At 33.0% G+C, this 27,944-nt stretch overlaps 2 protein-coding genes across 2 annotated transcripts in view; one reads left to right on the top strand and one right to left on the bottom strand.

Annotated features, from left to right (window-relative positions):
- Nucleotides 1-27,944, bottom strand: part of LOC143910569 (caspase-3-like) — a 427,954-nt gene that overhangs the window by 342,405 nt on the left and 57,605 nt on the right. The window lies entirely within an intron of this gene.
- On the top strand, nucleotides 16,202-18,659 carry LOC143911054 (uncharacterized). The gene is made up of 2 exons (XM_077429776.1): nucleotides 16,202-16,866; nucleotides 18,020-18,659. The coding sequence occupies exons 1-2, from the start codon at nucleotides 16,383-16,385 to the stop codon at nucleotides 18,535-18,537; spliced, it is 1,002 nt and encodes a 333-aa protein (XP_077285902.1). The 5' UTR covers nucleotides 16,202-16,382; the 3' UTR covers nucleotides 18,538-18,659.

Below are 27,944 nucleotides of genomic sequence, written 5' to 3'. Positions count from 1 at the left end.
AAATTATCTTTCTAAAAAAAATCTTGAAACATTAAATTTCCAACTGAAAACTATTCAACTAAGCGTTCGTGATACTATGTAAGAATTATTTAAATTTAAAGTAGTGCAAAGTATTGGAATTTAGGTTAATATGTACTGAGTGAATAGTATCTATTTTAAGTGTAAAGTAGTCGAATTTAAGTTCCATGTACTTAGTGAATAGTATCAAAAATAGATTTAAATTATATTAAATTATATAGGGAAAGCGTTTGAAGGAAATTTATCTCGAAAAACAATTTGCAAGTCGATTACATATGTATGTATGTATGTACATATGTACAATTGAGAGATGATTTTGATGAAGATAATAGACGTTGGAGCTGTTTTCGTTCAAGTTTCTTATGGTGTTGGGGTTGACCTTTCGCTCGAGACTTTTTCCCCTCGAAACGGGCATAATCAGGAATGCATTTGCGGGTCACTCGGTACCGGTTTGTGTCCGGGCTTAACCCACTTATTTCTCGATTTGCCCGGTTCGTCGGTGTGTCGGACACCGGAACAGTGTCACGACGCGTTTGGCACACAGCCGGACCCTGACCCCGAAACATAGGGACAGTGCCATTTTTCCGGATCGGGAAAACCAGTGGAAATAAGAAAAAAATACATTAAACACATACATGTAACGAAAGCAATCTGAATCGGTACAGTTTTCGAGAAGAATGTTATTAATTTAGGCTCACCAAATTTGGAATATTACATATGTTTTTCAATTTAATTCGTTAGAGCGGTGTAGGGAAGTTTAGCTAGCATTATTCATATAAAAATTGATGTCTTTCGGTTTGATATGTAAAACAACAATTTTAAGTTACTTAAATTTGGCACGTATAGAGATATTTATCTGCAGACAAACCGGCATATCCTTGTTTGTTTCTAAGCGACATTCTCATATTACCACTATGCTTCACCTGTATGGAATAATGCCTCGAATACTAAACCTTTCCAAGCTCCAAATAATGTACAATAAATCCCTAAAAATAATTCATAGCACACCGATATATACTAACTTGAAAAAACTACATTTCATAAATAATATTCCGTTTGTTGCAGACATTACTAACAAACTAACCAGTAGATTCTATGACAGAATCACTAATAACCACACTAACACAAAATTACAACAAAATGTCTATACCCTTCAGGTATAAACACAGATTACCTAAACACAATCTGCTTTAGATCGTCAACTTTAGAGGGTCTTTAATAAATATGATGTATTAGATGTATTATGAGCATTTATAAGAATTGTAAATAGGTTTTTGAGCTCTTTCTCCTATTATGCTGTACATTAACATTAGATTAATATAATACTATGATTATTAAAAAAAATAAATTAAAATTGTAAAATAGAAAATGATCAGTAGATCAGTAGCTATTAAAATAGATATAATATGTATTTTGAACATAATTTAGTAATAAAAAAAAGCATTTAAAAATCAAAAATCAAAAGCGACATTCTTATTGGTTGGGTGATCCTGACTTCGGCATAAATTGAAGGGTTTTAAAGTGTAATTTCAAAATTTAACTAGCCTAAAATAAGAAATTAATGTTTGATTGTCTGCTATTCAAATATACAACTTCCAATTTTATTTTATTTTTTTATTTTATTTAAATAGGCACACATACAGAATAAAATATAAAAAGAAAGTTGTATAATGAGACAAAAAATAATAATAAACATAAATAAAAATATAATATTCCATTTACAGTGAGCACCACATGGTGATATAAAAAAGTAAAATTACAAAAACATCAAGATTTTAAAAAAAAGAAAAGAAACAGATAAAGAAAAAGATACAGATATAGTAAAAAAGAAAAAGAAAGACTATAAGGGTGAAGAAGCAAATCAACCACATATTATTTTCTTCACCTTTGTCCTAAAAATACTAAAAGAGTCTCTAAAGAGGTCAGGACAATCATCTAAGCTATCGTAAATACGGCATATACGAACGATTGCACTATTGAAAGAGGTGTTGCTTTGACAAATAGGTGGATAAAAAAGATTTGTGCATCTGGTGAATCGGGCATTAACGTTAAAATTAATCTCGCTTAAAACAGACGTGTCAAGAATACCATTAGCAATCTTATATAAAATTAACAAATCAGAAACCCTTCTACGCTGAGACAAACTTGCAATATGGAAAAAAGAAAGTCTGTCATTATAAGATGGTAACAGTTTTTTAAGACCAGTCTTATAGGATAAATGGCGCAGAAAACGCTTCTGGATTGTTTCTAAGTGCTCAATGTGAGTTTGGTAATAGGGAGACCATATGATTGAGGCATACTCCATATTACTACGAACTAGACTGTAATAGAGTAGAATCAGAGTATGGGGATTCTTAAAGGGCTTCGCAACTCGGCAAATAAATCCCAATAGTTTATAAGATTTAGTAACAATATGATTAATATGTTCATTAAATGATAGTTTGGAATCTATAAGTATACCTAAGTCTCTGGCACAATTTTTTGCTGTAAGATCTACGTTATTAATATTGTAAGTAAAGTCAATTAGGTTACGATTTCTGGAAAGTGTCATTGAGAAGCATTTAGAAATATTGAGATGCATAAGGTTTACATTACACCATTCAGATATTATATCAATGTCGGATTGTAATTTTAAGCAATCCGACTCACTATTGATAGGATGGAAAACCTTAAGATCATCGGCATAAAGTAAGCATTGACACTTCAGTAGGGGGATTAGGTCATTAATAAAAATAATAAACAGAAGTGGTCCAAGGTGAGAACCTTGAGGAACTCCTGAAAGGATTATTTTAGGGGCAGATGAGAAACCTTTAATTGTAACCAATTGACTTCTCAAATTAAGATAAGAAGTTAACCATCTAAGTAAATTTCCATGAATTCCAAATTTAGATAATTTACGAATTAGCAAACCGTGATTAACCTTGTCAAAAGCCTTTTGAAAGTCTGTATATATAACATCTACTTGTGTACGAGTATTAAGATATTTATAAATTGTGGTAGTGAATTCAATAAGATTAGAAACGGTTGATTTTTTTTTAACAAATCCATGTTGTTCCTGTGCAATTTTAGGCACTACATGAGAATAAATATGATTATAAGTTAAACATTCAAAAATTTTAGCAAAACAGGATAAGATACTTATTGGTCTATAGTTATTACAAAGTGATTTATCGCCAGACTTGAAAATAGGTACAATATTGGCTAGTTTCCATTTAGAAGGGAATACACCAGCAGATAAAGAATTGTTAAAAATTATAAATAAGGGTTCTACAAGTTCCAAATAACAAGTTCTAATAAAGTATGGAGGTATGCCGTCAGGTCCAGCACCCTTATTTACATCTAAATTTAATAGGACATAAGTAATCTCCTTTTTTTCAACATATATTTTATCAAGGCAGTACGAGCAATTGTCAATGTGAGCGTCCACATATGAAAGGGAGCAATCATCATTGTTATGCACAGATGAAAAATATTCAGAAAACAATTCACACATATCTAAGCCGGATGAGGCACAAATGTTATTAAATCTTAAAGTTTCGGGCAAAGAATTACCCTTGCATTTAGACTTGGTGTAAGACCAAAAGCATTTAGGGTTCGATGAAATGCGGGATTCAATATATGACAAGTAGTCAGTATGGCATTTGGACAACAGTCTCTTGGAGCGAGTTCTTAATAATGCAAAGGTGTCGTAATCTCTGGGATTACCAAAGACTTTGTACCTTTTATGTACTTTGGCTTTCTCCTTGAGACATTTCACCAATGATCTACTGAACCAGATTGGATATCGGCCAGTGTCAGATACAATTTTCTTTGTAGGTGTATTGTCACCAATAATACTGTATAATGTGTTGTAAAATACACTGACCGATTCATCAATGCTCAAATTATTAAAAAGATCAGACCAATCTATTAATGATAAATTAGTTCTGCAATTACCAAAATTACATTTTCTGTAATTCAGTACAATGTTATTACATAAGGGGTTGTGAAGCACTAGAAATTGTGAAGCACTAGAAATTTTACAGTGTTTTGATGTATACCTTCCGCTGATTACAAAATTTTCTGAAATAGTTCATTTTGTTATGTTTACTTGCGACTTTCACCTACCCGAGCAACGCCCGGTAATTCGACTAATAATACATTAAATTGTTACTTAGTATGAAGATTTCAACGCAACCTAGAATCAGATGAGAAATTTCCATTAGATTATGTTGCAAAAAGATTCATCCATGCGATGATGATTAATCGGCTCAAATGTGGAATTCTCCGATTAGAGATCGCGTTAATAAGGTACATTTATTATTTACTTATGAAGAGAAACCTGATCTATTATAGAAAAATTATATTAATTGTCATTTTACTAGGCGTTTGAAAATAGTTGCACGTTTCAGCCGCAATGCTAAAATCTAATTTTCCTTAGTGACCCAGATACCTAAACAATTAGCACGTTCAGAATACATATAAAGTAAAAGGAGTCGATTGAACGGAAATGCTTTCATTTTCAAACTACATTATTCGTTCAGGTGAACAACGCTTTTAATTACGCAATTCGAGTTAGTGGAATTTTTTGAGCACCTGCTTTATCTGTCTGAAATTATGGTACTTTAAAATATATCTCGGAAAAATCTTTTAAGACTTCTCAATCTTTCGTCTGTCTCTGGTTAAGTTTTGAGTGTGATTTGTGTAGTTTATTTAACATTAAATGGTTAGACAATTAAAAATTCACTTTTATTTCAGACGAATTAATTAATTTTATTTTTTACATTTAAATATTTATTTTTAGCATGGTGTCGCATATGGTCAACTTTAAAACAATATATATATATATATATATATATATATATATATATATATATATATATATATATATATATATATATATATATATATATATATGTATATATAATTTTGAATTAATAAAAAAATAGCATTAACCACTAATATATTCGAAAAGTTCTCCAAAGAGGCTGTTTTTATTTTAATAAAGTAAACATTTCATTGAAATTCATAAGTATTTACTAATGGATCTACTCTGAAGAGGCGACAGTTAAATTCCTAATATTTCTTGTACTCTTGAAAAATCATGTTTTAAGAACATTCCTATTTCTATTACGAAATTCTTGTTATAATTTATTTCTTTTAATTCATCAAAATATCGTACCCAAAAATTTACCTACATAACAGTGGTGGGCCGTGACTGAATAAAAAATTATGTTTTAAACGAAGACCGTGTGAAACGTAAACGTAAAGGAAAAAAAATATTTTTGAATTATAATAATCTGTCTTGAAGTGTAGTATGAATTGTGAAGTCTAACAAAAATATCCCTACCTTTAAGTACCCTACCTTTCTTAATGACATATTGATTGAAAATATATCAAAACTGAATCTTCTGAATGATTTGTCGCACAATAGATTGAGAATGCAACATTCCAAGGTGTCGTTATTTGTTAACGTACATTTCGCTCTGATTTGTTCTGAGGGAATCGTTTCACAAGCCGAGTCCCTTACCAGATTTGTTCTCAAAAATTTCTGTGTAAATATTTGTTATTTAAAAAAAAAAAGTTCAGAATGATGTTTGGTAGACACAAATCATAATACTCTTAGAGAAAATTACTTGAAGATGCTTGAAAAGACGTTTTGTAAATTAAAAAATGTTTTGACTTCGACGGAACGCCCATAAATAACAATCAGTACAGCGAAGGGAACAGAATTGAGACATCAAGTCCGTGCAAGCAAACGACGCGGCGGACCATACTATACCAATCCACTACCACTATCTCAGGTAGGACAGATTCCGGTTTGTGAATGTTGCTTATCCGAGTGAACAATATCAATATAGATAGCAATTTGAATTTATTGAAATTGCATTGTTGATATTTTAAAATTTTAGCTTAAAGATTTTTGGGGACTAGCCTTGTCTCTATCTAGTCCAATGACGGCACGCCACTGCTACATATCTCTTAGGGCGAAAACACACTTAGTGGTACGTGTTTTTTTTTTAGATACTTTCAAACATGCGAAAAAAAAGCAGCACCGATATACATACATGGTAAACAGCCCAAAAAATTTCGCCCTGGAGTGTTTTCGGTGATATTTTATCCTTGATTATTTATCCTTGCTTGACAGTGATCCATAACGGTGAATCCCATATTTGAAGAAATGTAGGAGAAATAAAATATGCACTCTGCACGTGTAACTATACCCGAATTCAGTTTGGGGAACACCCAATGTCACAGCGTAGAGCCAAGGACGCGACGTTCCGTACTATTCTGTGTGCTTTCGCCATTACTTCGCGTTGTGAACATTCAAAATGGACCACATACAACGGAATGAACTATGCCAAAATATTTTACGGTAATTTCCAGTACTAGTTTATTCTATTGAATACAGAGACTATCGAGATTTGAAGTCACCAAGTTAACAGATGTTTAAAACCGTTTAACAAGGTTTCCTATGAACAAAAAAATGCATGCACGGTCTTCAGACAATGGCATGCCTCTAGTTTGAGAGCCACTTCTTTATGCTCTTAAAATGATGAATTGAATAAAAGCCGATACGTTTAACAAGTGGGTTAACCTTTTAATTGCTACCATTGTAGCTGTCCATCACGCACTTGTCACGCTCGCGTAACGAAAGCATCCGCTACACCGCAACAATGCACTCATGCAGTTTATATATGTATGTATGTATATCCATGACCTTTCGCATGTATGTAAAGAAAGCGTTCCCAGCAGTTCACTGGTATTATGGAGTATTGTTACTTACTCAGGTGCACTGGTTGTATGCCAAAATTACACTGCACTTATCGCCGCAATCGGTCGTTTTGTTGAAAAATGCAACATGCACTCTGTCTACTATATAAGGCAATAAGCGGATGCGCCTCCATTCGGTTCTGAGAAATTGCATTCGAGATTGAACGGAATCGTCTATGTACATATGTGTGCCTCAGATGTCACAATGATAATATATTCTCATGTTATTTCGTACTGTCGCATTGTTGTGATCTACATTTAGTTGATTATGTATCATATGTGGTACGCGTATGAGTAGAAATCGAAGGAAAGTTTTGGAGACAAAGCAGTTCGAAGTATATTTATTATTAAATAGAAAATTGCTAATGAATTATTTCACAATTAACAATTTTAAACTAAAACTAACAACAATAACACAGTTAAAAAAATTAACAAAACTATAATTAGTAATCATAAAATAATATAATATAATTCCAAACATAGCATTTCATTAAATTTACATATATTTATTTATTTATTTATTTAATAGTTTTGGACCATTGTGGCATTACAGGAAGAACCTAATGCGCCACAATGGCCTACATTTGAAAAAGATACAAAAAACAAGTAAACTGTAAATAAAGGAAAAAAGCAAAAGCAGAAAACATGGTAAAATAAAATAGTAAAAAAAAGTAACAAAAGGAAAATAATACATCATTCAGAGAGAAAAAAAATAACAAAAGTGTAAAAATTAAAAATAAAATCCATAAATCCCATTCTTTGTTTACACTGAACAAAATTAAAATAGTATATAAAAATATACAAAGGAGAAAGAAAAAGTAAAATAAAATAAAACAAAATATGAATAAAAATAAAATCACAGCGAGGCCCAAATGGAAGAGAGTAGATTAAGATTCCACTCATTCATCACATTCAAATTAAGAAAGTAATGATGAGCGCAGGTTACCAGATAAATATTTTAAAATAATATCCGATAATCTACGCTCCCCAAGGTGGAAAATATCACATTCAGGGACAGCAGCAACGATTTCATTGAGAAGTCGAATAGCTCTTGGAATAGGAGCCATTCGAAAAAGAACTGTGCGAGCAGCAGGTACAACCATCAAATGATGATGTCTACCACGCACATAATTATTAGGGACATAAAGTCCCAACTGTTCCAGCAACAACGGGCATGACGTATTACCACGCAATAGCTGGAGAACGAAACGAATTAACGAGAAGTTTCTCCGAAGTTCAAGGGAATTATACCCAAGCATGCCCAAAAGGAAAGGAGTAGGATAGATATATGGGTAGTACCCATACTCTTTCTTATAAAGAAAACGAAGAAATGCTTTTTGCACTTTTTAATATATAATTACGTCATCTTCCACACAGGTTAAAACCCCTCATGAAAGCACCAATGTTACCTGTAAAGCACCTCTAATACTCACAGGAAGGGCATTGTATGTATATTTGAACACCTCCGTGGAAAACACCTCCTGCAGTTTTTGCTTTTTGAACTCTACCTATAATTAATTTATTCCTATTTCTAGTTTTATAATTATGTACATATATCTCTATTCCTAACTATATGATTATTAAAATATTTGGTTTATATATTGTCAAATGGTTTTACATACATAAGTGTGTAATTTTTACAAAAACAATGCTCTTTGATTTTTATATAACAGAATATTGACTCCAGGTCGATCGTTTCCTATCAGAGTTTTTTGCCAATTTTTATGATTTTCATTTAAACGCTCCTTTCCAATCTCTCTTGCAAATCTAAAGTAATTCAGCGTCTTGAGATTCACCAGTTTCATTAATAAAATGCTGCAAAAATTTCTACACGCCTCACTGTCGATGATGTTTGTATGAATTCGCATTTTATAAAATGCTTGTATTGATCGTCTTGAATTTGTATTAGTACACTCGTCGCTTTGGAGCAATCTGTGAAGGCGAGTGAATAAAAAAGGATAAATTTGAAATCATATTCAAATAGTGATGACAAATATGTAATAAGTAGGATGGTTTTGCCAATTCGACAAGGAACCTTTTCAATAATGAAATCAGATAAATTGGCAAACTTTTATAGGAAACGATCGACTTGATTTATCACAAATATTCAAGTCTGGCCATCAGCACTGCAGAAATACTCCGAATAAACTCCCTTCAATCGAGAACAGCTCGGGGCTTGAACCCGGGAACCTGAAACGGTTCCAACAAGTTGGCCATTTTACCCATTTTCTTCTTAATTTTGAGTTTGCAGCAATTTTGCTGAATTGTATAATATGCTGCAAGTTTACAAATTTGACCTTAAATGTATATGTGGATATTATGTAATTGATGTACTAATAATAATTGTATCAAATGTACAACGTTTCTGGCCAGGAAGGCGCATTGGGGTTACCTGATAGGCCTTCCCGGCATAAAATAAATGTACTCTATATTAAGCTTGTAATAAGTTTTGTTTCATAAGGAAATTGTAATAAGTTTTGTTTCATAATCGATGAAGTATCCGGCTTTTTCTCAGGTGTTACAGGTTGGGCATATAAACGTCATATAATAAGTAATGTCTTATGAATCTTAAAATGTAAATATGCTAAATTTAGTTTTGATGATGCATTACTACAAACGTTGAGAAAATTTCAACAGTTCAAGTTGATATAATGGTCAGTAACTGGCCTTTCACTTTATTTCTAACGTACGGCTTTGATTCGATTACTTAAATGATAATTTTTATATTATATATAACGGGTCGAAATTATGTATAACAAGATCGTGCTTCAAATAACACGCTATTAAAAGATCATCGACTCGCAACCTTAATGATGCAAAACGTGTCTTTGACGTGCACGATCACAGCAACATACGAGTATAATATACATACAGAAGCTGTCAAAGGAAAACTGTTTTGACGTGAAATTGTGGGACTTTTTTATATTATATTATAACGTGTTGGGAATGTGGAGCACGCCAGTAAATTTGTACACACATTATATAGGTATATGCAAAAACAATCAGACGAACAATATATTGAAAATACACATAATATTTAAGTAATAAATATTCACTACTGAAGCTAATCCGAACTGTGTAGTATACCATTACACCACAGAGTCATTTTTTGAAGATGATGTCATTCGGATGACATTGAACCAAATGAATTCCAAATTACCAGAATTTTGATTTAAAAATTATCCGGATATTGTGTTAATGATATAATTGAGTGATGTTTAAAGTGATGAATCACTTTGTTAATTTGAAACTACGGCAGTATAGCTTAGTGGTCGTGTTAATGCTAAACATTAAAAGGTTCTCTCGTTCAAGCCCTGGGTTCACCTTGATTGAAGGGAATTTATTCAGAGTATTTCTGCAGTGCTGCTGGTCAGACTTGGATATTTGTGATCGTTTTCGATAAAAAAAGTTTGCCAATTTATCTGATTTCATCGTTGAAAAGATTCCTCATCGAATTGGCAAAACTATCCTACTTACTATTTGTCCCCACTATTTGAATATGATTTTAAATTTATCTATTTTTATTTCAATCGAACATGTACACTCGCCTTTACGTATCGCTCCAAAGCGACGAGTGTACTAAACAGATACAATACAATTATACAATCAATACAAGCATTTTATACAATGCGAATTCATATAAACATCATCGACAGCGAAATCTTTGCAGCGTTTTATTATAGAGATTGGTGAATCTCAAGACGCCGAATAACTTGAGATTTGCAAGAGAGATTGGAAATGAGATGCCAATTTACAGGAACCGTTTCAATGAAAATCAGAAAAATTGGCATACTCTGAAAGGAAACGATCGACAAACCAAGGTCTGGCCAACAGCAACTAGTGGGAATCTAAACGTGACAACTTTGCTCGAAAGCATGATATGCTAATCGCTAGTCCACGCTGCTCGTTGTGCAAGTTCAATACCATGGGTGTCGCTCAAGGGTAAAACCGCAATGGAATCATAGTAAAATATAAATTTTAATAAAAGAAGCTAAGATAACTTATTATTCATACTACTATTTATCTTCATATTCAGTATTATATATTTTTTTGATTTTGTTTGGACAATTTTGTCGCATTAGGAACTACCTGTAATGCCACTATGATCCGAACTTTAAATTAAATATACATATCGCCAGCAGCGTAGCTCGGTCGTTAAGCTAATGCTTAACACCGAGAGGCACCTGGTTCGATCCCATGAGCTGACCTCGATTGAAAAGATTTTTTCTGAATACATCTGTAGTGTGTGCTGGTCAGACCTGGAAATTTGTGATACAAGGTCGATCGTTTCCTATCAGAGTTTGCCAATTTTCTCTGATTTCATTGTTGAAACGGTTCCCGATTAAAAATTGGCTAAAAACTATGTAACCACTATGTGAGTATGATAACCCTACCTACTATGTAACCACTATTTGAGTATGATAAATGTACAATTCATAGATCTCTCGTTAATTTGCGAGTTTTTCAGCGTCTCGTAATTCAGCGACTTGTATAATAAAAATGCTGCATTGTTTATAATTGGCCAGGAAGGCGCATTTAGGGTTACCTGTAAGTCCTTCCTGGTATATGTATATCTAGTTAAAGTTTTCATAGATTTGGGGGTATTTGTGACTCCAAATCGATCGTTTCTTATTAGAGTTAGCCAATTTTATCTGATCATTGTTAAAACGGTTCATCAAAATTGGCAAAAAATCTTCTGTATTTATTGTATGTACAATTTGTAAAAAATATGTACAAATCTAAAATCCATAGATGTCTCAATGGCTTAATTATTGTATTATATAATTAATTAATTGTTATTTCGTGTTCTTCAGCTTCTGGAAAGACAGTGATTTATGTAATAATAAAATGCTGCATTGTTTGTAATTAATTGTCTAGGAAGTCGCATTTAGGTCTTCCTGTCAAGCTTTCCTGGTATATATCTATATACATATCTATGTAAAAATAAAAATAATAAAATAAATATTCAATATTCTAATCATGTATTTTTTCCGCTCCACTCTGTAGATATGTATCTACAATGTATGTATATAGGGGAGTCAATTACTAGAACATATAATACATAAATATTCGTTCTATCAGGTCAAAGGAAACTGTCCAAGCGTGAAAATCGGTCTGCATAGCAACCATTTCCTAGATCAATGTCGTGGAGATGATGAGTGGTATGTGGGCACCAGCACGTAACTTGTGAGGAAATTCTGATTATAATATAATAAAAGGTCTTTTTTTTTTATTACTTCAGAAGATTTTTCAAAAGATTTTTTTATTACTTCAGATTACTATAAATATCATTGACATAAGATATAAAGAAGATAAAAATAATTTAAAAGGTCAGAATAATGAAATATTGTTTTAAAAACAAAAAATACTTGCGGTTTACAAATTCTAACCGAAACCTTATCAAATCTAAGTTAGTACATAAATAATACAAATATAAATTTTAAGCTTGATAGGTTAAGTGGTGGGGAAAAAATCGTGTGGTCACAACATTATTAACTTTTCTAAGAGGAAAAAATCCCACTTCCGGTTTATTAAATTAAATGATTTTTTTTTTATTTTAATCACATTGATACAAGGACTAAACTTGAATTTTCTCGTGGAGAGTACACATGTTAAAAGGGTCGAAACAAATAGTTGAAGAAAAATCGAACAAGAGCAAACTGCCACTTCCGGTTGACGAACGCTTACCAAATTTTATACGTAACTTGGTATTAAGCTTAAACTTGTAGATATGAAATTTCAGTTCAATAAACCAAAAGGTTTCTGAGAAAAAGATAAAAAGCCTTGATTCTCTAAAGTAAAAGTACTACTTCCGGTACAGGTAAGAATATTTAAAAAATATAAGGCTATAAAATTTATAATTTATATTACATGTAAAAAATTTCAGTCCGATTCAGTTGGCGGTTTGGGAGATAATTGAATTCAAAAACTTAAAAAAAAGAGGACACCTATAAGGGGAGCTACCATTTCCGGTCAACTTAAAAATTTACGTCATGTCGATAAGAATTTCTGAAACCAGTGCTAAGTTTCAGTTTGATAGGACTAACTGTGTTTAAAAAATCCCCAAAATACACAGCAACATACATATACATTTTTTCTAGATCATGAAAACGCAATCAGTGATCGATTCTGAGTTCGAATCAGTCAAAATCTCGAGTTCCGATCTTCGCATGATCATAAAATTTCATCTATTGTTACTACGTAAAAAAAAACACGCGTATGTACATAAATGTAAAGGGAAAAGAAATCAAAATAAAGTCAGAAAAATCAATTGTTGGAAAACAGTTCCAATTTTGACGATCTGGATCGTTCGCTGGAGTCGTTATGTATTTTGTCGGTTTGACCCACTGGTGTTTTGTTTTTTCTCTTTAATAAAATCAACCGTTAGAAATGTGACTTCTGCGAACGACTGTGCCAGTGCGAATGCGAATGTGCCGGCAGAAATTACAGATACATGTATTTATCGAATCGTTGAAATCAAACTGGTCAAGTGCATGTGCAGTCGGCTAATGCATAGCTGACTCGACCGGTTGTTGCAGTTTTGCTCGGAAATTGCGTCTGATATAGAAAAGTAGTCGATTCAATATGTCTCAAAGCTCGGCTCGACGTCTTGATCATTTACTTTACAGTATTTTTTAATGTTTATAATTTTAATTTTAAATATTGTTGGAAAAGCTTGGACAATAATCCAATTACATACATATATACAAGTAGCGAAATTTATTCGTATTGGGATAGTGTTCGTATTAGGATGTTTATTGGGATAGTGTTCTGGTCATACTATTTTTTGTTTTTTGTTGAAAAGGGTTAATTGGAAGTGTGCTGAATTTTAAATCGGTAAAATTGCGAGCTAAAAGCTCGTACTAGTGTTTACTCGTATTCACACGAATCTGAATTGAATTAATAGGGATAATTGTCTTTATATGAGAATTTAATAAAATTACACTTAAAAAAACATATTTTGACTATTCTTGTAGATTAATAACAAAAATTCGTTTATTTTATCGAGGTAAGCCAGTTATCAATAGAATTTATTACAAATGAAAGATAAAATAGCCAACTATAGATTCCAATATTCATTTTGAACAGGAAATTGACAGATTTTGGGACATCGACCGAACAATACCAAGATATAAAAAATTGCGCGATTTAAAAAACACATACATACATATACATATCTCCGAATCTCGATTCAATCAACATTTTTATTACCAGATTCGTGTTCACTGGAAATAGATCTATAAGAAAAGTCATATCTCGTCTTTGAACCAAAAAAAAAGTCGTCATTTGTCGAACAGTGTAATATAAATTTAAAATCATTCAAGCTTTCACGTGTTAAAATTTATTGGATTAGGTTGTGTGTTGGTTTAAAGAAAAAGTAAAAAAAAAACTGATAAATATTAGTCAAAATATAATTATTGTTTGATTTTTTATTTAAATATACAGTGACGGTCACGGAAAACGGAACGACTTACAAACATACGAAGTTACGCGTAAATTTGGATTCAAAAGCACGCCAAAATGATTCATGAAAGTGGTGGTTAGTATTCTAATGTAGCGATCTATGGGTTTGTTTGTTTTGTGACCTAATGTAGCGATCACAAAAAAAACTGGAACAGATTATATGTGAAGGATGTTTTACTACTAGATTTCTTCTTGCCGCAATATTGAACGTATAAAATAAAATGCAATACTTATTTTTATAATAGTAACATGAGCTCAAATCGAAGATGGGATGTCTATTTAAGTAATAACATAGTAAAACACTGAAATAATAAACGATCATATGTAGGATTTATTACCCAGAGATCGAAAAACTGATCGTTCCGGTTTCCGTGACCGTGACTATACATATTTACAGCAAAATCCCGAGATTTAATCAGAGTTTAATCAATACAACCAGACGGGTAATCTTAGTTGTAGTGGTCAATGTTTTTCAAGGAATTAAAACATTGTTAAATAATGGATTGGATGTTATTATCACCATACCTGACTTAGAACGAGTGACGCCAGCTTCAGATGCGCTGCGCGGAAGCATACATACATCCACGAAGACACACACACACACATTCATTCATCATTTCGACCTGGGCGAATATCGCATTAATACTTGCGCACGCCTATAATTTACCTTAGACTATTTTTTACATATTACCTATGTATATTTACATATAACTTTATTTTGATTCATGTATCAGCCAATAGCATGGCTCTCTGGTTGCGTTTATGTTTAGTACCGAGAGGTTACCGGGTTTGATCCCGTGCTAATCTTTAATGCTGCTCGATTTAGTACGTTTGGATAAAAAATATTGAGTTAGAAAACCAATCCTTATATATGCCATTGACATTTGTCACGTCTCTCTTCATTATCTGCACCACTTCCTAAGTTATGGAGGTCGCGACCATTTAGAAAGGTTGAGCTAGTGTTTTTAATTATGATTTTATTATGATTTCATGTTTTATTTAGTTATCCTTTCCTTATTTAATTTGTATATTTGTATAAATAATTTGTTTATTTAACTTGTATTATTTCCTTTTGTACTTCTTAATCTTTTTAGCACACTCGTCGCTTTGGAGCAATCTGTTAGACGAGTGTGCTTGATTAATTGATTTTGTAAAATAAAATAAAATAAAATAAACGTGGTGAAATAAAAAACTGGCCAAATAAACACATAATAATATGAAAAAAAAAATATATTTTTGACTTTTAAAATTGACTAGATAATTAATTATAAGTATTTGAAGGAAAGAAATATCATAATCAATAGGAAAAATATCCGACTATTGATTCCAGTACTCATTTTCAACACAGCAATACTAGATTCAGAGTTAAAGACCGCAATAACCAAAAAAAATGTTTTTTTTTTTTACATTTTTTAAATCGCTTATATCTCATAAATGAAAGCGACCCTACAAAACGTCATTATCATATTCGAATTCAGTGGATCAAACTTAGTAAAGATTGATTAATCTCCGCTCTAGTATTTTTTTTTTGTTGCTCAGTGTTATCTAGGAAGGCGCATTGGGGTCTATCTGTTAGACTTTCCTGGTATATATCTATGTAAAATAGAAATAAAATCCTCTCTGAAGCCACCCGTTGAAATCAACAGGCACAACACTAGTGGAAATATATATCGACTGTATTGATTGATTGTGTCTGTATAAGTGCACTCGCTGCTTTGCAGCTATCTGTAAAGGCGAGTGTTCATGTTCTATGAAATAAAATAAGTTACCGGTGTATATGTATTTTGCAACATTTTCTACGTTCCAAAGTTTCACATTTATTCATATTCATGGCAGGGAAAATCCACGATACAATAAAAGACGATACAATTGTCAGTGAAACTTTTAATTTAGAGACTTGCACGCGACGTCGAGCAATCGGAGACGGGAGGCTTTTCTCGAAAGCATTTCTTGTACAATTAAGACGAGCGATAGCGTTGGCAACATCTCTGGCTGCAGTCCATACCAGTCCACCATCGACGACGAAACCAAGCACAAGTGGATCGGCAAAAAGGGTAAACAGACTTGGTCGTCTCGCTTCGGAGGACGCTGGACCAGTTCGACCGAGACGGCCGCAGAAGTCATACCACTCAAATGTTTCCGAAGACATGTCTAAACAACAGCCCCTACTGCTGCTCCTGCTGCTGCTGCTGACCACGATAGAATCTGCCAAATACTCCTCGAAGTATAAGGAAGCCGACTATACCACATCGACCACACAAAGAACGGCGAACGAAACCAGGGAGGACTCTGTCGAAGACCTGTGGCCCGTTAAAGTGTTCAATTGTGTGGGTACCACTGGCTTGCAGAAATGTCTGAAGATATTCTTGATGAATAGGATCGATAGGGTGTCGAGTGTTTTGGCCGGTGGGAATGACGTGTCTGTTGATTTTGATGTCGTTGATGAGATCAAACATGGTTTTCCGTGGGAAAGCTATAGTGCTATGAGCGAAAATGATATTGACAGTCGTATGCTCAGGAGTATTAAAAGTGTGTTCGAAGGCAAGAGGACGAGGTTGGTCTTACATCCTGGAATTGATGTTGAAGTCGTTCCTGATAAGAATGGAACACTGATGTTGAATATCAAAAAGGGTGAGTGTATTTTTAAATAATTTTATTGATATTTATTTATTTAATAAAATATTTGCACGATCGAAGGTATGTACATATATTTAAATTTGAATTGAATGGTAAAATAAAATACGTTTTAAAACGAATTAACTTTTCATTTTGAAAAACATACGTACTTTTTTATTATTAATACAATGTATTTTCATTGAAAGTTTGTATAATATTAAATTTTATTAAATATTATATATTATAAGTGTTTTAAAATATGCATATATGTATATTTATTAGGTTAGTACTTTTCTCGAGAAAGATCAGTATTTTTATGCAAAAGTTTGATAGTATCCAGTTTATATAAAAATAATTAACATAACCTAAAATATTCTTAAAGCATTTGTATAAAATATGCTGAACATGCATTAAAATAAACAATGAAAAATTATTAAAAAAAAAAAAATTATTTTTAATTTCTACCAGGAAGGCCTAACAGGTAAGCCCAATGCGCCTTCTTGGTCAGAAACATTGTACATTTGATACAAATATTATAAGTATTTTAGAAAGTACATAAATACATTTCAATTAATATCCAGAGACATCTATGGTTAAATTTGAAAATTTGCAGCATTTTATTCAATTCAGCGAAATTCGAGATTGCTGAAAAGTCGAGATTTTGCGAGAAAATGAGTACGATCGACCTGGAGTCACAAATCCGAAGTCTGACCAGCAGAAACCAGTGGGATTTGAACGCGTACCACTCTGTTCAAAGCATTATATGCTATCCACTTGTCTATTCTGATGGTTTATGTAAATATTTGGCTAAAATCTCAATAAAAATGTCTCTGAATCAATCCTGGATTTTCTTCAGAGCTTCTACTAACTCCAAGGCATATAAAATGAATAAGTTATTGCAAAAATTTCAATCAAATACGGCTTGAACACATAAAACTTGTGTCGTTATTGAATTGTATAAAGGGCTTCTCCTGTTTTGTTTAGAAATATGTATCTATAGAAATATATATGTATACAAATCGTAAATAACATTGAAAAAGATTGAATTTTGTGACATCAAAATATTAAATACTAACCCAAATACTCTTTTTACATACCTCTTCTTAGCTTGCAAACGATTTGGTCGTGAGACAAAGTTTGGGTTTTTATCCGATCGTTTTTTTTTCAGATCCAGAGCTACAGCTTCCTAGAGGGATGAAGTTTCCAAAGAAGGCATTTTACAGAATTGTACCTATGCTTTTGATACCACCTCTAATAATGTCGGCAGTATTGCCTTTCGTCCTGCCAGCCATGAAGATGATGGTCTTAGGGGTGGGAATGTTAAACCAGATGGCTTTGGTCGGGGCCGTCTTCACACTTATGAGGAACAACGCTTTCCAAGACACCTACGAGAAGAAGGTAATCTACATAAACAGTGGTTATAAGAACGAGAAGAAACCATCTCCGAATGTACACCACGAGCATAAGTTCCATGGACCACCTCAGTTTCCCCACGCGTCTAATGGAGGATATGAGGAGTTTGGTGGTGAAGAAGAGTTTCACGAAGAAGGCCAATTTGGTCACAATTCTCACCCACAATTTGGTCAGCACTTTGGAGGGGACAGTTTCGATCGTTCTGGGTCGAATCTAGTGAACAATTTCAGGAGAGGTGTTCACAGAAACAAAGATTCCAAATATAACGGCTGAGTGTTACTTATTTATTTATTGTAAATGTATTTATTTATTGGATTGGCTTTGTAAAATTTACAAGGACTCGATCCCGAAATCATTTTATTTTTATACAAATAAACGTTATCGTTAATTGTTTTATTTAAATTGTTTTTAATGTAGTAAATGAAAAAATATCTAATGACAACTATATGGAAGAAAACAGTAAGGAAAGAGTATAAACAAATGAAGGAAATCTACAATATTATTATAATATAAATTTTCAACTATAAACAGATACATTTGACACAATAATAGATTGATGGTATACTTCAGTATAAACAAAATACATAAGTAGGTATTGAAAATATGAAACGAGTATGGGAATATTTAGTTTTTATGCTACTTGTATTTATTTCTAATAAGCATCAATCCAGCAGCAAAAATATTTGGTGAGTGCGTTCAAATAAATAAAAGTAGTATTAGAAAAATCAGTCTTGTTTTGTTTAAAAAATTCTTTAAAACGGTGAAATCATAAGATATTCAAAAATAATAAAAAAATTAAGTGAATGTATGCGAGACGATTTTTAAATTGGGATAAAAAGATGAATTTCGTTGCTCGTTTGCGGTATCAGGCTCAGAAAAAAATGTAAAATAAATGCTCAAATTATATTTAAAAAATTATACGCTCCAAATTTTTTAAGAGTTTACATGACCAGCGTTTTTTAGCTTTGTATTATCACTTTGGAATTGAAATAATAATGGTCTTAATTGAAAACTGGTAAGAGGCTTGTAAAAAGGCCAAAATTTGTTTATCGGTGTAACAATTGACAAAATAAAGATGCAAGTTTAACATAAAAAAATTAAGACTTTGCGTCAATTTGTGGCAGAGAATTTTTTCTTTGTCTTATATTTGAATAGTTCAACTTTAATAATTGATTAAAATCATTGGTCTACTTTGAAAACTTTCGGGAAGTTTTTTATTATTACAAAAAATATCAAACTCGGGGGGGTTGGATATTTTAATCAAAATTTGTACAAAAGTGTTTGTATTTTTATTAACATTTTAATTAAATGTTTTAGAAAATACCTTTTTGAATAATATTCAATCAAAAATTTATCAGTAAAGCCTTCGATTAGACCACAATTGAACAACAATCTGGATGTAGCAAACGCACGCAGTACAAATCTGTTTGACGGGCTTTTGACACTACTAAATAAAATTTTATTAACAATACATCAAACGATAGCTGTAATAATTGCTATAAATTTATACGAGGTACTGTTTAAAACAACCACAAATTGAAATTGTAGTCCTGACATCTTCTGTAAAAAATTAAAACTAAACTTTTAAAACTTTTTTTTAAATATTTTATTCAAAATAGTGAATACGTTTTCACATAGATGTCTCTTTAAAAATTAATTATCATTTTCAGCTTTTCATCCATTGCTAGATGAAAGCTTCCATGATTATTTTTCTATATAATTTTATCCATTCTTTCGTCTTTCATTGCACACGATGTGTACAAATCCCGCATATTGCCACATTAACCTATTTACTTGTTCAGCTACATATATCTGGTATGGACTTTGGTCACGCTTCTCTAACACGAAACTATTTTTGTTATTCCATGTACCTATACTTCTATCTAATAATCTTCACATACAACCTAATTGTATCAAGTATTTATGCGTTCAAGTCTATAAGTTATATTACAACATTCGATAAAAAGCTTCCTCCTTTCAACATATATTGTATATACTGTAGTAAACACATAAAATACAAGTATGACATTCAAATGGTTCATACATAAAGATATGTCGGTAATATGTTAATTCAGAAAAAAAAATCGCGATTAATATAGAATAATTTGTCTATAGTATGTCATTTATACATACATACATAGGCATATTTTTTTGCCACTAAGCATATATGCACAAAAGTTTAGTAATATAATACTGAAATTGACGATAGTTTAGAAATAATTTTCGGCTTGACCAACTTTAAGAACCTTCTGTACATATATTGCTACGAAATACATATAATACATGTAAATTATATGGGTCTACGTGACGAGCCGGAATGTTAAATTACCGAAAACGCAAATATCGGAAGGCAAAGATCGAAAATCGAAAGATCTTAAGTCGAAAGATCAAAAAAAAAGGGTGCATAGTAAACGGTACATACTCACGTACATACTCACTTAATTTGCGTGAGCAGGATACAACAGGAACAAGAGGAACGGGCTTTTTCTCCCGTATTAATGTGCGCGCGCAGAATACGGGAGGAAAAGCCTGTTCCTCTTGTTCCTGTTGTATCCTGCACGCGCAAATTTAATGAGTATGTACCGTTTACCATGCACCTTAACTTATTATTTTTGAAGCTAATAAATGTGTAACTGGATTTTAGAAATTTATAAATATACATAGGTTTATCAAATTTTTTTACCCGGCGATCGAATTTTGCCTAATTTGAATGTTTCCAAACTGCATGTGAGGCAACACATATGTATTTCTAAACAACATACATATTTCATAGTTAACTTTTTCGACGCAAGGTTAATTCGACCAGTCTATATGTATATAATTAATCTCAAAGTTCAATAGCTTCTACACAAGGTTCAGTGAAAATGAGTTTGATTCAACCGAGGCTGGGAGCTTATATTCCCGGACTTGAACGGATTTGTAAACGATTATGTGCGATTATAAACAATGTATTTAATTAATCAGCTTTGGATGACTCGACCTGACCTTGCTAAACTGTCAAGGTTTGCTAAATCATCACATCGTGAAAACTTGTCGTCAATGTTATTTAAAAAAGGTTTTATAATAGAGGTATTGTTTTGATGCTTCTTCGTGTGAATAAAAAAATATACATGTGTATAAATTGTGATCTTTTGATAGTCATGTATATATGTTAATTTATAATATAATATTATATACATATGTATAGGGTGGGACGGAAACAATTGTGCGATTGGTATTTTGAAAATAAATTCAGGTAAACACGACTAAGCATAGGATAGCGCAAACCAGAAAGTCATTTTTGGTAGATAATGTAATTTAGGTGAACTCAGAATGTTGTCCATCTCTTTTATCAACATAATCTTTGAATTTTTTATAAACCTTGGATGAAATTTTGTTAATAATGTATATACATATGTTCTGTTGGAACCAATCATTTTAAATATTGAGAATTTGTTGGTTTAAATTAGAGAATTGAGTGTTATATTATAGATATACTAGTTTTATGCCCGTTGAAGTTTCAACGGGTGCTATCGGATTGATACATGATTTAAAATAAAGTTACAATATAAATAGTGATAATTTATCGGAATCGGAAATGAAACAGAAATCGGAATCAGTTATGCCAATTAAATTATGCAATAAAAATTAATAATAAAATTATAAAACATCGAAGTCGAAATCGGAATCGGAAGGATAATATGAAAAAAATATGTATTTTTACATCACTTGACGTAAGCAAAAATATATATTCAATTTACAAAACCCAATACCCACAATTATGTATAAACAAACCCCGGTCATTGACCTCGCAACCTTGAATATTTTAAATCACATATATATATATATATATATATATATATATATATATATATATATATATATATATATACATATATATATATATATATATATATATATATATATATATATATATATATATATATATATATATATATATTTATTTATTTAATTTAATTTATTATTTTAAAATAATAATAATAATAAAATGACCAGTGTGACCTGACAGGTTGCCCCAAAGCGTCACACCAGTCTTACAAAAAAAATAGAAAGAAAATAACAAAGAAAAAGCAATAAAAATTCCAATCATTCTAACAGTCTCGTATTGAATCTCAAGAAACTAACCAGCTCATCAACATGACAATTGAACAGGTGCAAATGTTCATCTATCACATTAAGGAACCGGAAAGCCTTTACAAGAGACAAGTTATTGAAAGCAGACGTTTTCGCAGGAATAGGTTGGAAAAGTAAATGATGACGCAAAACTCTACCACACCGAAAATTTAAATTCCAATGAAATCGAAGGGTTGTCGATTCTTCCCTTTAACACTCCAAAGAAATATTTGGAAATGGCAATAATTCTTCTCAAAGATAGAGAGTCAAAGCCTAGCATACCTTGTAAAAAAGCATTGGGAAATATATAAGGGTAATATTTATATTTCTTCATATAAAGGCATCTAAGAATTTTTTTTTTTTGAACTCTTTCTATAAAGAGAGAGAATTTAGTTTCAGTGGGACTCCAAATTACAGACCCAAACTCCAATATGCTCCGGACAAGCGAACAATAAAGTAACACCATTATACTCGGATCTTGGAAGTAGTGAGAATTGTGCAAAACAAATCCAAGCATTTTGGTAGCCCTACAGCACATATCTGAAATATGAGTCGAAAATTGGAAGTCACTCCTAAACAGTATACCAATATCAACAGTTGAGTCAGTTCGCGTTAACTGATAGTTCTGAAGGCTATAAAATAGGGGAAAGAGACCTTGAGAAGGAAATAAAATGGCATTTAGTCAAGCTGAATGGTAGATTATTATTTTAAGACCATTCAGATAGTAAATCTAAGTCATCCTGCAATCCCACACAGTCGGAATGACAACTGATCGTTCTAAAAATCTTCAAGTCATCTGCAAAAAGGAGAAATCCAGAGTGATCAATCGACACACCAATATCATTAACAAACAACAGAAACAATAATGGACCAAGGTTGGCCCCTTGTGGTACACCAGATGAAGCGTGATATATATATATGTAGATCGCAATTAAATTGTGTTATATAAAGTATTTTGTTTATCGCCACTATAATAGATAAAACGGTTGAAGCGAAGAGTGCTCTAGAATCGCAGGTTGTATGTAGGTTCGATCCCGCTATCTGAAATTAATTTTATTTTTAAAATATCATTAAACATAAATTTATTTCAATCAAAAATATATATTTAATTGTTTAATATGAAAATAAAAAAATGGTTCAAAACCTCGCTAAGTAAAATTATTATAATTATGTATTTTCATATGGCGAGAATGAAAAATTCAATTAATGTTTAAAAAAAGGCCATTTTCAGAATCGACTTTTGGCTTCGTGGTTGAGACCATTGAACTCAGATATACCTATAGGAGGATATTTTGACTGGTTCGATACCGCGGCAAAATCTCGACGAATGAATTTATACAAAATGTTTAGGCTTTTTATCGATTCATTCATTATGGTCGGCTAGCGTTACGACACACACACACACAGTTTACCGTCTTTATATATATATATATATATATACATACTTCTTACTGTTGAGTCGCTGATTTCCATGGAAAATTGTGAAGATACATCTGTTCTTATTTCTACAGCAGTTTTGAATCGCTGCTGTAAAGATAATCTGGTTATTACACGGTCTTGCCTCTCCGATGTGCATCTTTTCAGTCCGGTCCCCTTCTTACGATCAAAACTTCCAGATTCTCTTTTTTTTTTCCAGTATTCTCGAAACAGTCGATATAGAACATCCCATTTTCTTGGAAATTAACCGAAAGGAAAATCCTGAACTCGCCAATGTCGCGATTCTTACACTCTTCTGCAATGATAACTGAGCTCGTTTTTTCATGTTGACGTGTTAAAATTCGAATTTGATGCTTTCTCCTCGAAAACCCACACTAAACTGAACTCAAATCTTAGAAAACAATCATATTTAGAATATTTGGTCGTTAAAAACCCTACACATAAAGGGATAATCCTTTAATGGCCTCGAAGTCGTAAAATTCACATGCGTTCCGTTTTATGTGACTGCTGGTGTATATATATATATATATATATATATATATATATATATATATATATATATATATATATATATATATATATATATATATATATATATATATATATATATATATATATATATATATATATATTAACATTGATAAACCGACCAACTGAGGGATCATGGGTTCATTCTCTGGCCCAGTGCTGTTGGCCAGACCTTGGATATATGTATGAATGTGACTCTAGGTCGATCGTTTCCAATTAGAGTTTACCAATTTATCCGATTTCATTATTGAAATGGTTCCACCAAATTGGCAACCTATTCCGTTTCTCGCAAATTCAAGTTTATTGCATTTTGAATATGTAATTCTTGCTGTATATCGAATTTGTCCATAGATGTCTCTATGCTATTGTATAAATCTAATTGTTTATCGATGTTATACATATTTGGCCAGCCTACTTGTTGAAATAAAATGTGATTTAATTTGATTTATTTTATCTTACGCTCAGTTGACTATTTGACCAATTGACCAAAGCCCATTCATTATATAGCGTTCATTGACCTATTCTGAATGACGTCTTAAAAAATAGAACTTTTATATTTATTTCATTTCAATTTTAAAGATGAGAATCATCTAACTGTTTTCACGCCATCCTGTATACATATACCTGTTCTACAATAATTTAGTATAGTTGATTTAATATATTATTATATGGCAAGCGTTTTTTTCGATGATTGTTGACCTCAGGAATGGGATTTTTCATGCCTCATTTTCTATTTGTGGCCATATATAATTTAAATTATACATACATTTAAACCTAAGATTGCAGATGAATTCTGCATGACGAAAGTCAAGGATTTTATCTAAAAGACGACTGCACTTTGCGGTTTCTTTCGTGCATTGTTCATAATTTGCGATGACTATTCTTTTGTTGAAAATCACGATCAAAAATTTTCCCTTCGGCGTACAAAATTGCGCGATAAGCGCACGTTTCATATTATAATCATTTAAAAAATGCAACGATGATAAATTCTGATTGCTTTGATGTAGTAATTAAAAAAAATAGCTTCTTGATAGAATCAACACATTTTATACATTTATTATATGTAGGTCTGAGGGGTACCTCAGTAGGATCACTGGACGTAGGCGTAAATTAAAATACCAACGATGACGTAAAGTTGAATATAAAATGTCACCTTTGAAACGTAATATGTAAAATGTTGGCGAATTCCTTTTTATACTTTAAAGGAAAAAAAGAGATACGTATGTAAAATTTTATCGTTCAACTTTGAAAATACCAGTAAATTTTAAAAAGTGGATTTATATCCTGTTGCGTGAAGGAATTTAAATTATCATCGATACATCAAGTCTAAATCATGCCTTAAAGATAATCAACCATTTCGTAATGATATAATATTCACACACGCAATCATTTTAAGTACGGTGTGATCACAATGCGTCAAACCTAAACTCGTGCGTGATCAATCAATCATCAATTTTTGGTTGAATAAAAGTTCATGTCATAGTTATAGAAGGTTTTACTTAGTAATGGTATTGTTTGGACTTACTTCGGATATACCCAGCGTTGCCCAAGTAAAAAATATTCCACAAAAATCACTGTTCAATTACTTGTTATATACGTAAGTACTTAAATTTCAGCAGGGATTAAATTAAAACAAAATGTAAAACCGTTTTAATTTGAAATCATTGCATTTATGTGCTCATTTAAAAAGTGCGACAAATTGCTTTGAGTTATTTTGTACATATTGTTTTTTTGTCATGTGTGGGGAAAGAAAATTAATAATTGCAAGTGAGTAGGAAAGAAAAGCGAACGCGGCGAAAGAAAAACTCTTTCCCACACACACACACATTTTTTTCAAGATACAATATTATAGATTGCGACTTTCAAACGGAATTGTGAAATAGTTTCTCATGAAACAGCCTCGTTTTAATGTTCATTTACACACCTATATAAATAAATATGATATATGAGAAAATTTGATCGGCTTTTTAACGCATGTAATATGCACACAATTCAGATAATAAATAAATCGAGAAATTTATATGCAAATACTTGGTTATTCCGACGATTAAAATGATATGATAATGAATTTTTATATTCACAAATAAATGTATGTATGATACTGATTTGTGGCTCTTTCGTGCCGTTTGGAAACGCTTAATATATTTGGTCAAATTTTGAAATTCGTTAAAACGTGATGAAATATATACGCCTCGCACCAATTTAGTACTATGTAGTTGCAGCACTCTGAAGGACTTCTTTATAATTCAGTACTAATTTTAATATTCCAACAAGTCACATCTGACCTTTTCACCTTTGTAGAAGAGAACGCGAGCAGATTTCAAACCAAAAAAAAAATACACATGAGTATTCATCCGAGTGTCGATTTTGTTGTTTTGTTTGATTGGTATTTATAGATAACGTTGTCTTGGAAAAATCTTACCTTGATTTTTTATGGCTCTGCTATTGTGAAAATCAAAATATATTTTTTTCAATATTGCATTGGCACTCATTTTCGGTACATACTACAACGATTTACATATATGTATGTATATAGGCGATGCGAGGTATATCCTCAATGGGTCTACCCCACGGGATCGAATTAGAAATTAATGTGCGCGCGCAGAATACGGGAGGAAAAGCCTGTTCCTCTTGTTCCTGTTATATCCTGCTCGCGCAAATTAAGTGAGGATGTACGTAAGTATGTACCGTTTACAATGCACTCTTTTTTTTTGATCTTTCGACTTAAGATCTTTCGATTTTCGATCTTTGCCTTCCGATATTTGGTTTTTCGTGCATTTCTAATTCGATACCGTGAGGTGCACCCATCTAATCTATAATTTGGAAAGAGACTTTGTATGTATGTAAATATCCTTGGTCGTCGTCGTCGTCGTCGTCCGTAGATCGGTGACGTCATCGAACACGTGATTCGATTTTTTTTTTTTTCGATCCATGGGCGCCGATTTGTTTTTTTCGATTCAATGGATTCACCCCCGCGGGGGCGCAAGGCGAGTAGTTTCATGGGGCCCCGCCAGGGGCGCCACAAGGGGCGCAGCCCCGTGGGGCTCAAAAGGGGGCGCCACAAGGGGCGCAGCCCCGTGGGGCCCAGCCTCATGGGGCGCAGCCCCATGGGGCTCAAAAGGGGGTGCCACAAGGGGCGCAGCCCCGTGAAGCCCCGAAGGGGGCGCGGGGGGCCCAGCCTCATGGGGCGCAGCCCCATGGGGCTCAAAAGGGGGCGCCACAAGGGGCGCAGCCCCGTGGGGCCCCGAAGGGGGCCCGGGGGGCCCAGCCTCATGGGGCGCAGCCCCATGAGGCTCAAAAGGGGGCGCCACAAGGGGCCCAGCCTCATGGGGCGCAGCCCCATGGGGCTCAAAAGGGGGCGCCACAAGGGGCGCAGCCCCGTGAAGCCCCGAAGGGGGCGCGGGGGGCCCAGCCTCATGGGGCGCAGCCCCATGGGGCTCAAAAGGGGGCGCCACAAGGGGCGCAGCCCCGTGGGGCCCCGAAGGGGGCCCGGGGGGCCCAGCCTCATGGGGCGCAGCCCCATGGGGCTCAAAAGGGGGCGCCACAAGGGGCGCAGCCCCGTGGGGCCCCGAAGGGGGCCCGGGGGGCCCAGCCTCATGGGG

Source organism: Arctopsyche grandis, chromosome 4 (genome assembly GCF_051622035.1).
Source record: "Arctopsyche grandis isolate Sample6627 chromosome 4, ASM5162203v2, whole genome shotgun sequence".
In the NCBI taxonomy this organism is placed as follows: domain Eukaryota; kingdom Metazoa; phylum Arthropoda; class Insecta; order Trichoptera; family Hydropsychidae; genus Arctopsyche; species Arctopsyche grandis.
This window is presented reverse-complemented; position numbering and strand designations above follow the sequence as displayed.

What these genes read in the sequence shown, in the direction of transcription:
- LOC143911054 (XM_077429776.1), top strand. Translation starts at nt 16,383, where the DNA reads ATGTCTAAACAACAGCCCCTACTGCTGCTCCTGCTGCTGCTGCTGACC. An exon ending in GATGTTGAATATCAAAAAGG is followed by an intron (nt 16,867 to 18,019) that starts GTGAGTGTATTT and finishes TTTTTTTTTCAG; the next exon opens with ATCCAGAGCTACAGCTTCCT.